Below are 11,256 nucleotides of genomic sequence, written 5' to 3'. Positions count from 1 at the left end.
GCTCTGGTGTTTATCACCTCAGAGCTCCTTGCTTGGAATGAAGGAGGCCTGGCTTTCACGCTCCTGGTGCAATCAGCTTTTATTTATGTTGCATTCGCGTGAAACAGCTCTTTGCAGGAGTGTGGGGGAGAAACACCTGGTTTAACCCTGGGGGCCCAAATCTGCTTTTCAGATATAGGCCCCACTAGAACCAAGCAAACGCTTAATAGACGCTACAGTGTTGAGGAAGAATCCAGCTCACCAAAGGTAATTCACATGTAATAAATTTGAGTTTGGGGAAAGGTTGGCATATTTATTGCCAGTTGACACTCCTATGCCTTTAATGGAAAGGAGGAATTAAACAGAAGCAACTACCTTTAATGGAAAGGAGGAATTAAACATAGGCGGGGAGATGCACTGCGGAAATGCTGCCTCTCTCTTAAGGCACAGGTGTTCTGTCCCTTGATGCACCTGGAAGCCTTAACAGGATGGTTTCTGGTAAACCGCAATCTGAGTCAATTTGGAAGACTAAGGAAGTTGCTTATATTAGTTCAAGCCAAGCACTTTCTACTCTGATTGTTCCAGTAGTAGATAGGTAGCCGTGTTGGTCTGCCATAGTCAAAATAAAAAAATTCCTTCCAGTAGCACCTTAAAGACCAACTAAGTTAGTTCTTGGTATGAGCTTTCGTGTGCATGCACACTTCTTCAGATACACTGAAACAGAAGTTGCCAGATCCTTCTATATAGGGAGAAGGTGGGGAGGGGTGTTACTCAGAAGGGTGGTGGGAATGGGAGATAGGCAGATAGCTGAGAGAGCCTCTTGACGACTCTTAACGACTGTAATAGGTCTTACAGGAAAAGGCAAGGGGTGGGAAGGTGAGAAATGGTTTAGTTATGTATAGTGAGATAAGAATCCAATGTCTTTGTTCAGCCCAGGTCTTTTCATGGTTTTAAGTTTGGTAATGAGTTGTAATTCAGCAGCTTCTCTTTCCAGTCTATTTCTGAAATTCCTTTGTAGTAAAACAGCTACTTTGAGATCTTGTATAGAATGTCCTGGGAGATTGAAGTGTTCTCCTACTGGTTTCTCTGTTCTGTGATTCTTGATGTCAGATTTATGTCCGTTTATTCTTTGGCGTAAGGTTTGGCCTGTTTGTCCAATATAGAGAGCTGAAGGACACTGTTGGCATTTGATGGCATACACAATGTTACACAATAAACCCAGATGCCAACTTTGCTGCCACATACACCCGGACAACACCATTACTGGCCCCAACAACATCACACATACCATCTCGGGACTATTTAATTGCTCATCGTCTAACATTGTGTATGCCATCAAATGCCAACAGTGTCCTTCAGCTCTCTATATTGGACAAACAGGCCAAACCTTACGCCAAAGAATAAACGGACATAAATCTGACATCAAGAATCACAGAACAGAGAAACCAGTAGGAGAACACTTCAATCTCCCAGGACATTCTATACAAGATCTCAAAGTAGCTGTTTTACTACAAAGGAATTTCAGAAATAGACTGGAAAGAGAAGCTGCTGAATTACAACTCATTACCAAACTTAAAACCATGAAAAGACCTGGGCTGAACAAAGACATTGGATTCTTATCTCACTATACATAACTAAACCATTTCTCACCTTCCCACCCCTTGCCTTTTCCTGTAAGACCTATTACAGTCGTTAAGAGTCGTCAAGAGGCTCTCTCAGCTATCTGCCTATCTCCCATTCCCACCACCCTTCTGAGTAACACCCCTCCCCACCTTCTCACTATATAGAAGGATCTGGCAACTTCTGTTTCAGTGTATCTGAAGAAGTGTGCATGCACACGAAAGCTCATACCAATAACTAACTTAGTTGGTCTTTAAGGTGCTACTGGAAGGAATTTTTTTACTCTGATTGGTTATTGTGAACCGCCTGGGGATCGTATGATGAAGGGCGGTAAAAATAATAATAATAATAATAATAATAATAGGTGGATATCACCAGCTATCCAATTCCTTCCTTCCTTCCTTCCTAATATAAGGTCATGACAGGAATTGAACCAGGGACCTTCTACGTGCAAGACATATGCATGCTGTTTATTTATTAACTTACATTTGTATTGTTATCTCACATTTCCTCCCAGGAGCTCAATGTGGCATGCCTCTTATCCTCACATCAATTTTTGAGGTAGGTTAGGCTGGAAGACTGTGACTGGCCCAAGGTGCCCCAGTGAGCACTGGTCTCCTAGGTCCTAGTCTTTTTATTTCTTTGTCAGAACTGTCAGGAGTTCATCCTACACTCGAGTAGGACCCTGGCAGAGACACATGCCCGACTGGCATGTTCCCTCCCTCCTGGTCGATTGTTCAGGAGCTTCAAAAGCTTTCTTCAGCCCGAACATCACAGCGGCCGATGCCAACCGACACCAGCACACTTAGGGATCCGCAGAGTTTGCGCAACTTGTGCGTGACAGACCTCAGCAACTCAGCATTTTGGCTAATCTACTTTATTTATATATAAACACAGTCACCTCCCCCAAATATTGAAGGGTAGTCCATTAAAGGATTCTGGGGGGCGTGGCCTCGTCCGAAGCCTATGGAGGTCAGGGCCTAAAGCGCCCCCCCCCCGAGCGGTGACCCCGGGGGAGTACCTAGTTGATGTGCATCAGCAGGGCTCCCCCTGCTGGTGTTAACCCTTCCTGGTCTTCAAGCAAACAGGCTGAAGCCGGATAGTTGGATAGGACCAATGCCTAAGCCAATACCGCTCTTACCTGTAACCAATAAAGTTGTGGCCAATTATAGCCCATTAACTTTAATCAATGGTGTCATGTGTCTTTATTTCTACTGGGGGAGGCGGGAACTCGACACGCAACATGGCTCCCTCTCTCTCTAGCATCAGACAGCAAAGAGGGAAAAAACCAAAGGACAATAGTCCCACTTAATGGAACACAGTAACACAAACATCCTGTTTCCGTCACTTCCCACTCTGTGGAGTCAAAACATATACCGTCATGTGAAAGACAACAATCCTATGACTACAATCATAGATCAGGAATTCTAACAAGAACATGAAAAGAGAGGACCAAAATAATTATCGCCCAGTCAGTCTGACATCAATACCAGGGAAGATTCTGGAGCAGATCATTCTGTGAGCACCTAGAAAGGAATGCTGTGATCTCCAATAGTCAGCATGGATTTCTGAAAAATAAGTTATGTCAGACTAACCTGATCTCGTTTTTTGACAGAATTACGAGCCTGGTAGATGAAGGGAACGCAGTGGATGTAGCCTACCTTGATTTCAGCAAGGCCCTATGATATTCTTGTAAAGAAGCTGGTAAAATGTGGTCTTGACTATGCTACCACTCAGTGGATTTGTAACTGGCTGACTGACCAAACCCAAAAGGGTGCTCATCAATGGTTCCTTTTCATCCTGGAGAAGAGTGACTAGTGGGGTGCCACAGGGTTCTGTCTTGGGCCCGGTTTTATTCAACATCTTTATCAACGACTTGGATGATGGACTCAAGGGCATCCTGATCAAATTTGCAGATGACACCAAACTGGGAGGGGTGGCTAACACCCCAGAGGACAGGATCACACTTCAAAACGACCTTGACAGATTAGAGAACTGGGCCAAAACAAACAAGATGAACTTTAACAGGGAGAAATGTAAAGTATTGTACCTGGGCAAAAAAATGAGAGGCACAAATACAAGATGGGTGACACCTGGCTTGAGAGCAGTACATGTGAAAAGGATCTAGGAGTCTTGGTTGACCACAAACTTGACATGAGCCAACAGTGTGACGCAGCAGCTAAAAAAGCCAATGCAATTCTGGGCTGCATCAATAGGAGTATAGCATCTAGATCAAGGGAAGTAATAGTGCCACTGTATTCTGCTCTGGTCAGACCTCACCTGGAGTACTGTGTCCAGTTCTGGGCACCACAGTTCAAGAAGGACACTGACAAACTGGAACGTGTCCAGAGGAGGGCAACCAAAATGGTCAAAGGCCTGGAAACGATGCCTTATGAGGAACGGCTAAGGGAGCTGGGCATGTTTAGCCTGGAGAAGAGGAGGTTAAGGGGTGATATGATAGCCATGTTCAAATATATAAAAGGATGCCATATAGAGGAGGGAGAAAGGTTGTTTTCTGCTGCTCCAGAGAAGCGGACACGGAGCAATGGATCCAAACTACAGGAAAGAAGATTCCACCAAAACATTAGGAAGAACATCCTGACAGTAAGAGCTGTTTGACAGTGGAATTTGCTGCCAAGGAGTGTGGTGGAGTCTCCTACTTTGGAGGTCTTTAAGCAGAGGCTTGACAACCATATGTCAGGAGTGCTCTGATGGTGTTTCCTGCTTGGCAGGGGGTTGGACTCGATGGCCCTTGTGGTCTATTCCAACTCTATGATTCTATGATTCTATGTCTTTTTATGAAGTGTATTTGGCGGGATGGGGGTGTGTGTTTCTTGTGGGTTCTTTTGTCCAGTGACATGATAAATCCATTGTTTAGTGTACAGATCCATAAATATTTCTTCATTTCCTGGTAGAGCTTTGAGAGAACCATGAAAACGAATATGAAACAAAGCCTGGTGTTTGCTAACAACATCTTAAACTCACAAAATATTGTGAGTGGTGAAACATTAACCACCGCAGGATAGGAGGGGCAAGCTACCTGTGGAAATCAGGTAAGATAACACCTGAGAGAAGCAGGAAGTTGTATACTGTTGGTCCCAGGCTTGGCTCTGACTTCATGTTCACTCCGGCAGGTGTTTACTTAAGGGGGTGCAGCATGCCTGCTGAAATACAAATCAATATAACAAAGCTGAAGTCATCTCGTTGGATTTAGCTAGCAAATATTCATTTGACAGGGTTTTTATAGGGGGGGGGAAACCAGTTTGCCCTTCTGCCTCTGAAGAGATAACAGCATAAAAAATCGGAAGCACGGATACTGGAAGATCACCTTCACAGAAGCACTGGAAGTGTTTGGCTTTGAAAAAGGACAGGCCGTTGGGAACTGTGCTGCCTGGAGAGACTTTGAATACAGAAAAGGAGAAGAAGCAATGACTTGTTGGGATCTTGATGGGGCTAGCCTGCTGTAAAGAACCTTCCCATGTAATGGTAAGTTTTCAGAAGTAACTGGGCATTGCTGAAGAAATTGGAAGGGATAACGTACATTCCTCTGTGTGTGCATGTAGAGGAGGGAAAGCAATAGGGAATGTTGGACGGTCTGGTACTTCCATCTATCTAGCTTCCCTTTCTGTTTCAAACAGCATAAGAAGAGTAGAGGAGCCTGCTGGATCAAGCCAGTGGCCCATCTAGTGCAGCATCCTCTTCTCACAGTGGCCAATCACCAGTTTTCCCAGGACAGGTGTTAGGCTAACTGGCCTGTAATTTCCAGGGTGCCCATTGGATCCCTTTTTTAAAAAATGGTGTTGCATTTGCTACTTTCCAGTCTTCAGGTGTGAGACAAGTTACCTACTTTCGAGTTTTTTGAAAGTTCTTGTGCGGATGTCATCTGGGCTCTGCAATTTGTCGGTTTTTACTTTGTTTATTAGGCCTAGAAACTCATCTCTCTTCACTATCTGCTTCAGTTCCTCAGACCCACCGCCTGCAGAGGTTGGTTCAGGCACTGAGATCTGCCCCGCATCTTCTATTGTGAAAATGGATGCAAAGAATTAATTCACTTTCTCCGCAATCTCCTTATCCTTCTTTAGTATTCTTTTGATTTCGTTGTCATCCAAGGATTCAACCATCCCCCTTGATGATCTCCTGCTACTAAAACACTTAAATAACTTTTTGTTGTTAGTTTTAATGTTTTGAACAATGTGCTTCTCAAAATCTTTTTTTCAGCATCACTTATTGTCTGCTTGCACTTCTTTTTTTGCCGAACTTTGTGGGGTTTTTTGTTTTGTTTGTTCTCTTCAGTTTTTTGAAGGAAGCCTTCTTGCCTCTAATAGCTTCTTTGGCTCTGCTCATGAACAACTCTGGCATTCTCTTGGTCCTCGTGGTCCCTTTTCTGATCTGTGTTATACACTCCTTTTGAGTTTCTAATGTGGTTTTAAACAATTTCTAAGAATTTCAACATCCTTCTTACCTCATTTTGAGGAAGTTTCCTCTTTTGAAACCAAATGGGACAGTATTGAATTTTCTTGGCATGAACATTAGTCAATACTGCATACAAAAAAATGTGTTTGGGGAAATTTGTACAACAATGCTGAAAGGTTTTCATGAAGATGCTTTGATTTTTTAAAAAATTGAAAATTGCTACAGAAATGTGAACAACTGAATTTAAGATTTTAAAAAATGAGAAATAGGGAGAACTGAATTTGCGATTCCTCCTTCCCTAGTGGGTGTATGGGGATATCTGAGAAAGTCCTGTGTTTGCCACCCACAAAATGGCTGCTATGGGGACATAATATAACACACAACGGCAATATAATATAACACACGGGGTGTGTAAAGCATCTAAAAAAGCAGGAAAAGAGACAGGACCAGTGCTTTTTTCTGGGGGTAGAAACAGAAGAAGAAACTATTAAAAAAAAAATAGTTTCTTCTCTAGCACAGTGAATTGTCAGTTCTCTTGCTACCCCCGATGGCAGCCTCATTTCCTGTCACGGTGTTTCCTGAGTTTCATATGGAAGCGAGCGTTTAATGTGTGAAGTAGGACTTGGAATCTAGCACGGTGATTGATCAGTTTTGTTGTTACCACCTCCAATGGTGGCTTTATTTCCTTTCCCGGTGTAATGCATGTTCTTTGTACTTTTGTCCATTTACTGTATTTATTTTTCCTGGTTTGAACTATAAAATGGTGTGGTTTTTTTTGAATCAAAATGAGACTACCTCTAAACTTTTTTTTTTAATATAGAAAAAAAGTACTGGACAAGACCTTAAAATGGTGGTTTGTGCTTGCCCTATTAACCTTCTCATCAGTAAAAAAAGAAGGCAAAAAAACACTGCAGAACTCATTCCCATAGAAGCTCTTTGCACCTCTTTGTTCAGTAAAGGAGGGCGGGTGGCCAGTCCTGACAACCAACAAAAAGTGGGCATTTTTTGTCAGGGTGGGGGTGGATTTCAACGTAGGATAGGCTGAGGCAGAGCATACATTCTCCTCTGCACTGTGGATTTTTGAGGAGGTATTTACTGGGTCCTTTATAGTGTGCCATAGAAGATACTGGAAGTTACATGATGTCGGCAGATACTGTGTTGGATACCTCTATTATAAACAAAATAAAAAGCACTGGAGGCCCAAATGAAATAACGTTCTAAGACAATTATTGAATTTTTCAGTTAAATGCTGTGAGGAAAGGTAACTGTTTTGCATATGAAATGGAGCAAGCAACATCTAATGAATAAAAATCAGGAGAAAATCCTTTCTAAATTAATAGGATTAAAACCATGAACTGCTGAAGTGGGATGCATGGCAGCAACACAGCCACATCTTTTGCTTGATCTTGATCTCCTGAGGCATTAATGAAGTGGTAATTGTAGGAGCAGTGGGTTATTTACAGCTTTCACCAAATAATAGATAATTAGGTGAAATAGCATAGCTTTAACAAACAAAATAGACATTAAAACTGCAAATTAGAACTAAGATTGTTTTTAAAACAGGGTGTGACAGAACCAGAGTACAAAAGTGTTGCATCAAGCTTTAATGAACATCTCTCCAGAACTATTTAGAACATATAACTTATATGAACTTCCTTACTAACTGTGCTAAAGAAACACCTGAACAGTCCAATAATAACCATGCTTATTGGAGATGTTCAGTTAATTTGAATGGGCATTAATTCAAGTAATTATGCTTAGGAATTATAACTTAAATTGAAGCAGAACTGTTTTCTCCTTAAGTTTGTTTTTTAAGTCAATGAGCTGTGGCTGTAATCCTGATCTTGGGGGCTGCCAACCCAGGGCCCACAAAGGCCTCCACTGGTGCCCCCAGTCAGAGTTTGAGTTTCTTTCTTCTCTTTTCTTTTAAAGTAAGCCTCTAGCTGCCCTAGAAAGAAAGTTATGAGGCAAAATGTACAGGTATCCTTCTGAGCCATTTCTGTGAAATGAGTCAGCCTGGCTACTTCAGCCTGTCAGTGAAGTCAGATATGTGATTGAAAAGTGAGTTCTTTGGACACCAGGCAATAGGAATCCCCCAGGTACTAAACAGGTGCTGTTTTCTTCTCTTGTTTGGTGCACTTTTCCTGCTTGTGTCTTGTTTTCTAGTAGTCCTTGGCACCTCCATAGTTTGCCCTTTTTTACCCTATGAACCAGGGTGCATCTTTCCTTTGGTAGGTTTGTCTGAGGTCAGGTACTCCCTAGAAGTTATTTTCTGCAGATATTACTACACACAAAGTGCAGGTGCATGACAAGGTGTTGCGGCAGGGGAGAGAATTCGGTTCTTTGTCAGTGGATCAATAGGAACTGTTCAAGGGAGGAATCAGAGGTGTATTTTAAAAATAAATAAATAAATCTAGAATTAAAATTTAAAAATTCCTCCCTGCTTTGGCCCTCCTTAAATCTGGTGTGTCTATAAGCCACTATAATAGTGGTATTATAAGGTATTTCTTCTTCCCTCCTCTAGGCAGCTTTTATTTTCCACCTCAGTGAAATTATTTTGCAAAGCATTGTATTTTCTCTCTGTGTGTCTCTGCCTTCTCATCAACTTTTCACCCTTTCTGCCTTTTGAAACCAAAGCCTAGCCCACTGACAGGCTGGAGATAAACTTCTTGTATGCCACTTTTCCTGCAAGGAATGGATAAGGGCATTCATGGTTCTCCTCTTCCCCATACTTCCTTCATAACACTCCATTGTGGAAGGTTAGGCAGAGAGACCGTCACTGGTCCAAAGTCACCCAGGAATTTCAACCCTTGTTTGCTAGGTCATAGTCCACTTAATACCATTTCAGCTTATTCTACAACAGGCCGTTTGTGGAAATATTATACCCCCACCCTCTGTGCACAGGGGGGAAGCCTATGAGTTCCCTTGTTAACAGTTCTCTGTGGTACCTTTAAGACTAATCAGTTTAGGGTGCAAACTTACACATGCTTACTAGGATCATGAAGTAAGTCCCATGAAATTCATTGGGACCTACTTCTGAGTGAACTTAGGTAGGATGGTACAATTACTGTGGCATCAATCTGCTCCTGCCCATATAATGTTATGTCAAACTAAACACAATTCAGTGTGTTTGTTAGTTGTTTGCAGTTATTGCAAGACACTTGTTTTTCAGTCACAATTTTAATATCAACCCCTAATGGAGCTGTCACCAAAGATTCTTTCACCGCTTTTAGCTCTGGTGATTGTTCCAGAACTTAAGTGTCTGCTCCATCGTTGTCCTTCAGCCATGTTTGATTTCTGCTCAGCAGAGTTTTTGCATCAAACTCTCCAGTTTATAATTGCAATTTCCAGATGTCTTCTGAAATTTATCTGCTGCTCTCCACAGGATTTCCCAGCCATACAGATCTGCTGACTTGCACTTTGGGTTGCAATAAACAAACAAACATTTTTACAACTGGGCATCTCTTTTCATTTATTTCGCCTATAATAGCTTTGTTGTTGTTTTTTTAGATTGGCTACAGTTTTGTTCGAGTAATATAGACGAGGCCAGGGTGAGCAGCTAGGAACGGGAATGGGGGAGGGGAGGACCACTTCAATATACAATTTGAAGAACCATCAGGAGAATTTTGTCAAAGTGATGGAAAGGGGATTGAGCTATATAACTATAATTATAGAAACAAGTTCTCAGTCTTTGTTTGCTGTACATTTCCACTGCCATGTCGAAAACGAACTGAACAATCCATTGGATATATAGCAGATGGTTCCCTGGCACCCGCAAAAACTGCTATAGTTTAATGAAAAGGCGGGGACGGGGACGGGGACGGGGACGGATGGCATATGGGTGATGATGGGCTCAGTTGTGCGTGTCTGCGCATACGTATACACGTAAGGTGCGCTGGTTCACACTCACGCTATTCAGTACAAAAGATGGATGTTAAAAGCAATCACCTACAAATAGGATTGTTGCCAAGTTTGCGACTTGGGCATTCTACCTTATTCCCCCGTTGTGTTTCGAGTCACAGGGAAAGGAGTATATGACAGGACTAGGGGTGAGGAAACAGATGGGAATTGCCTCCTCTGCCAATTCAGCTGCAGATCTCAAAGTGGGATGCTCCAAGAGGCCATAGCTCCGTGGGAGAGCATCTGCTTTGTACGCAGACGGTCCCAGGTTCAATCCCTGGCATCTTTAGATAAGGGTGGGGGAGACCCCCGCCTGAAATCCTGGAAAGCCACTGCCAGTCAGTTTAGACAATATTGAGCTAGGTAGGCCAAGAGTCAACCTGGATAGCTCAGTTGGTTAGAGCGTGGTGCTGATAACAGCAAGGTTGCAAGTTTGATCTCCGCACTGGGCAGCTGCATATTCCTTCTGTTGCAAGAGGTTGGACTTGATGATCCTTACGGTCCCTTCCAACTGTACAATTCTAGGATCCTATGACTCAGTCTAAGACAGGTGCCTATGATCTTATCAAGCCTTCCTGCAGGTTGCAACCCATGAGTGACTGTGCTCATTGCATATTGAGGCAAAGGGTGTGTTTGTGTATTTACATATATATTCATTTTCTTTTTATATATATTACCTTTTTTCATTTCCCCCCTCATCTCTTGAAATAATTTTTATTTGATTTTACAAATGTAGAATTATAACATTACCAAATACATACCCCTATTCAGAGATTTCTCCAAATCTCTAGACTTCCCACCTTCCTCTCCACAGATCCTATTATCCACCTTTTCACCTTTTATTTCATCATCCAAGTTTTACATCTCTCTATTTTGTTTATAGTAATTTTTACATTACAAGTGTTATTGCAATCCTGCTAATGTTTTCATCTGCTTACAGTGGTCTCTCAAGTAAATTGTAAATTTTCCCCATTCTTTATTAAAGTTTTGGTCTTCTTGGTTCCTGAGCTTTCCGGTCAGTTTTGCCATTTCGGCATAGTCCAACAGCTTAGTTTGCCATTCTTCTCTGGTAAGGACTTTGTCTTCTTTCTATCTCTGGATATCTTACCTTTTTTCCATTGTGGCACCCAAGGTTGTGTACATGTGGTCCCCAGGCTGTCTCCTATATAATCACTGACCAGGCCTTCTTAGTTTTAGCAAGTTGGTGGCCTCCTGTGCCCTCAGACTATGCCTGGGCACTCAGGTTTTAACTTTCGTACGACGTTATAGAATTCCCTGTGTGGTAACAGACAGCAGAAGCACTGAGCGTGTTGAAATGTGCAAAGTCGCCCTATGTTACCGATA

At 42.4% G+C, this 11,256-nt stretch overlaps 1 protein-coding gene across 3 annotated transcripts in view; it reads left to right on the top strand.

Moving 5' to 3' along the window:
• Window positions 1-4,703: 4,703 nt before the first annotated feature.
• The window catches only part of CAPN13 (calpain 13), a 105,731-nt gene continuing 99,178 nt past the window's right edge, over window positions 4,704-11,256 (top strand). For all 3 annotated transcript variants that reach the window (XR_014005931.1, XM_081186414.1, XM_081186413.1), the window contains exon 1: window positions 4,704-5,085. Coding sequence is in view for 2 of the 3 variants with exons in the window: in XM_081186414.1 (XP_081042540.1) it covers window positions 5,047-5,085 (39 nt within the window). In the remaining variant the exon portion in view is untranslated. The remainder of the gene's footprint in view (window positions 5,086-11,256) is intronic.

Source organism: Podarcis bocagei, assembly GCF_964188305.1.
Source record: "Podarcis bocagei genome assembly, chromosome: 3".
Lineage (NCBI taxonomy): Eukaryota > Metazoa > Chordata > Lepidosauria > Squamata > Lacertidae > Podarcis > Podarcis bocagei.
Note: the sequence above shows the minus strand (reverse complement) of the source record. Positions and strands in the feature narration are given on the sequence as shown.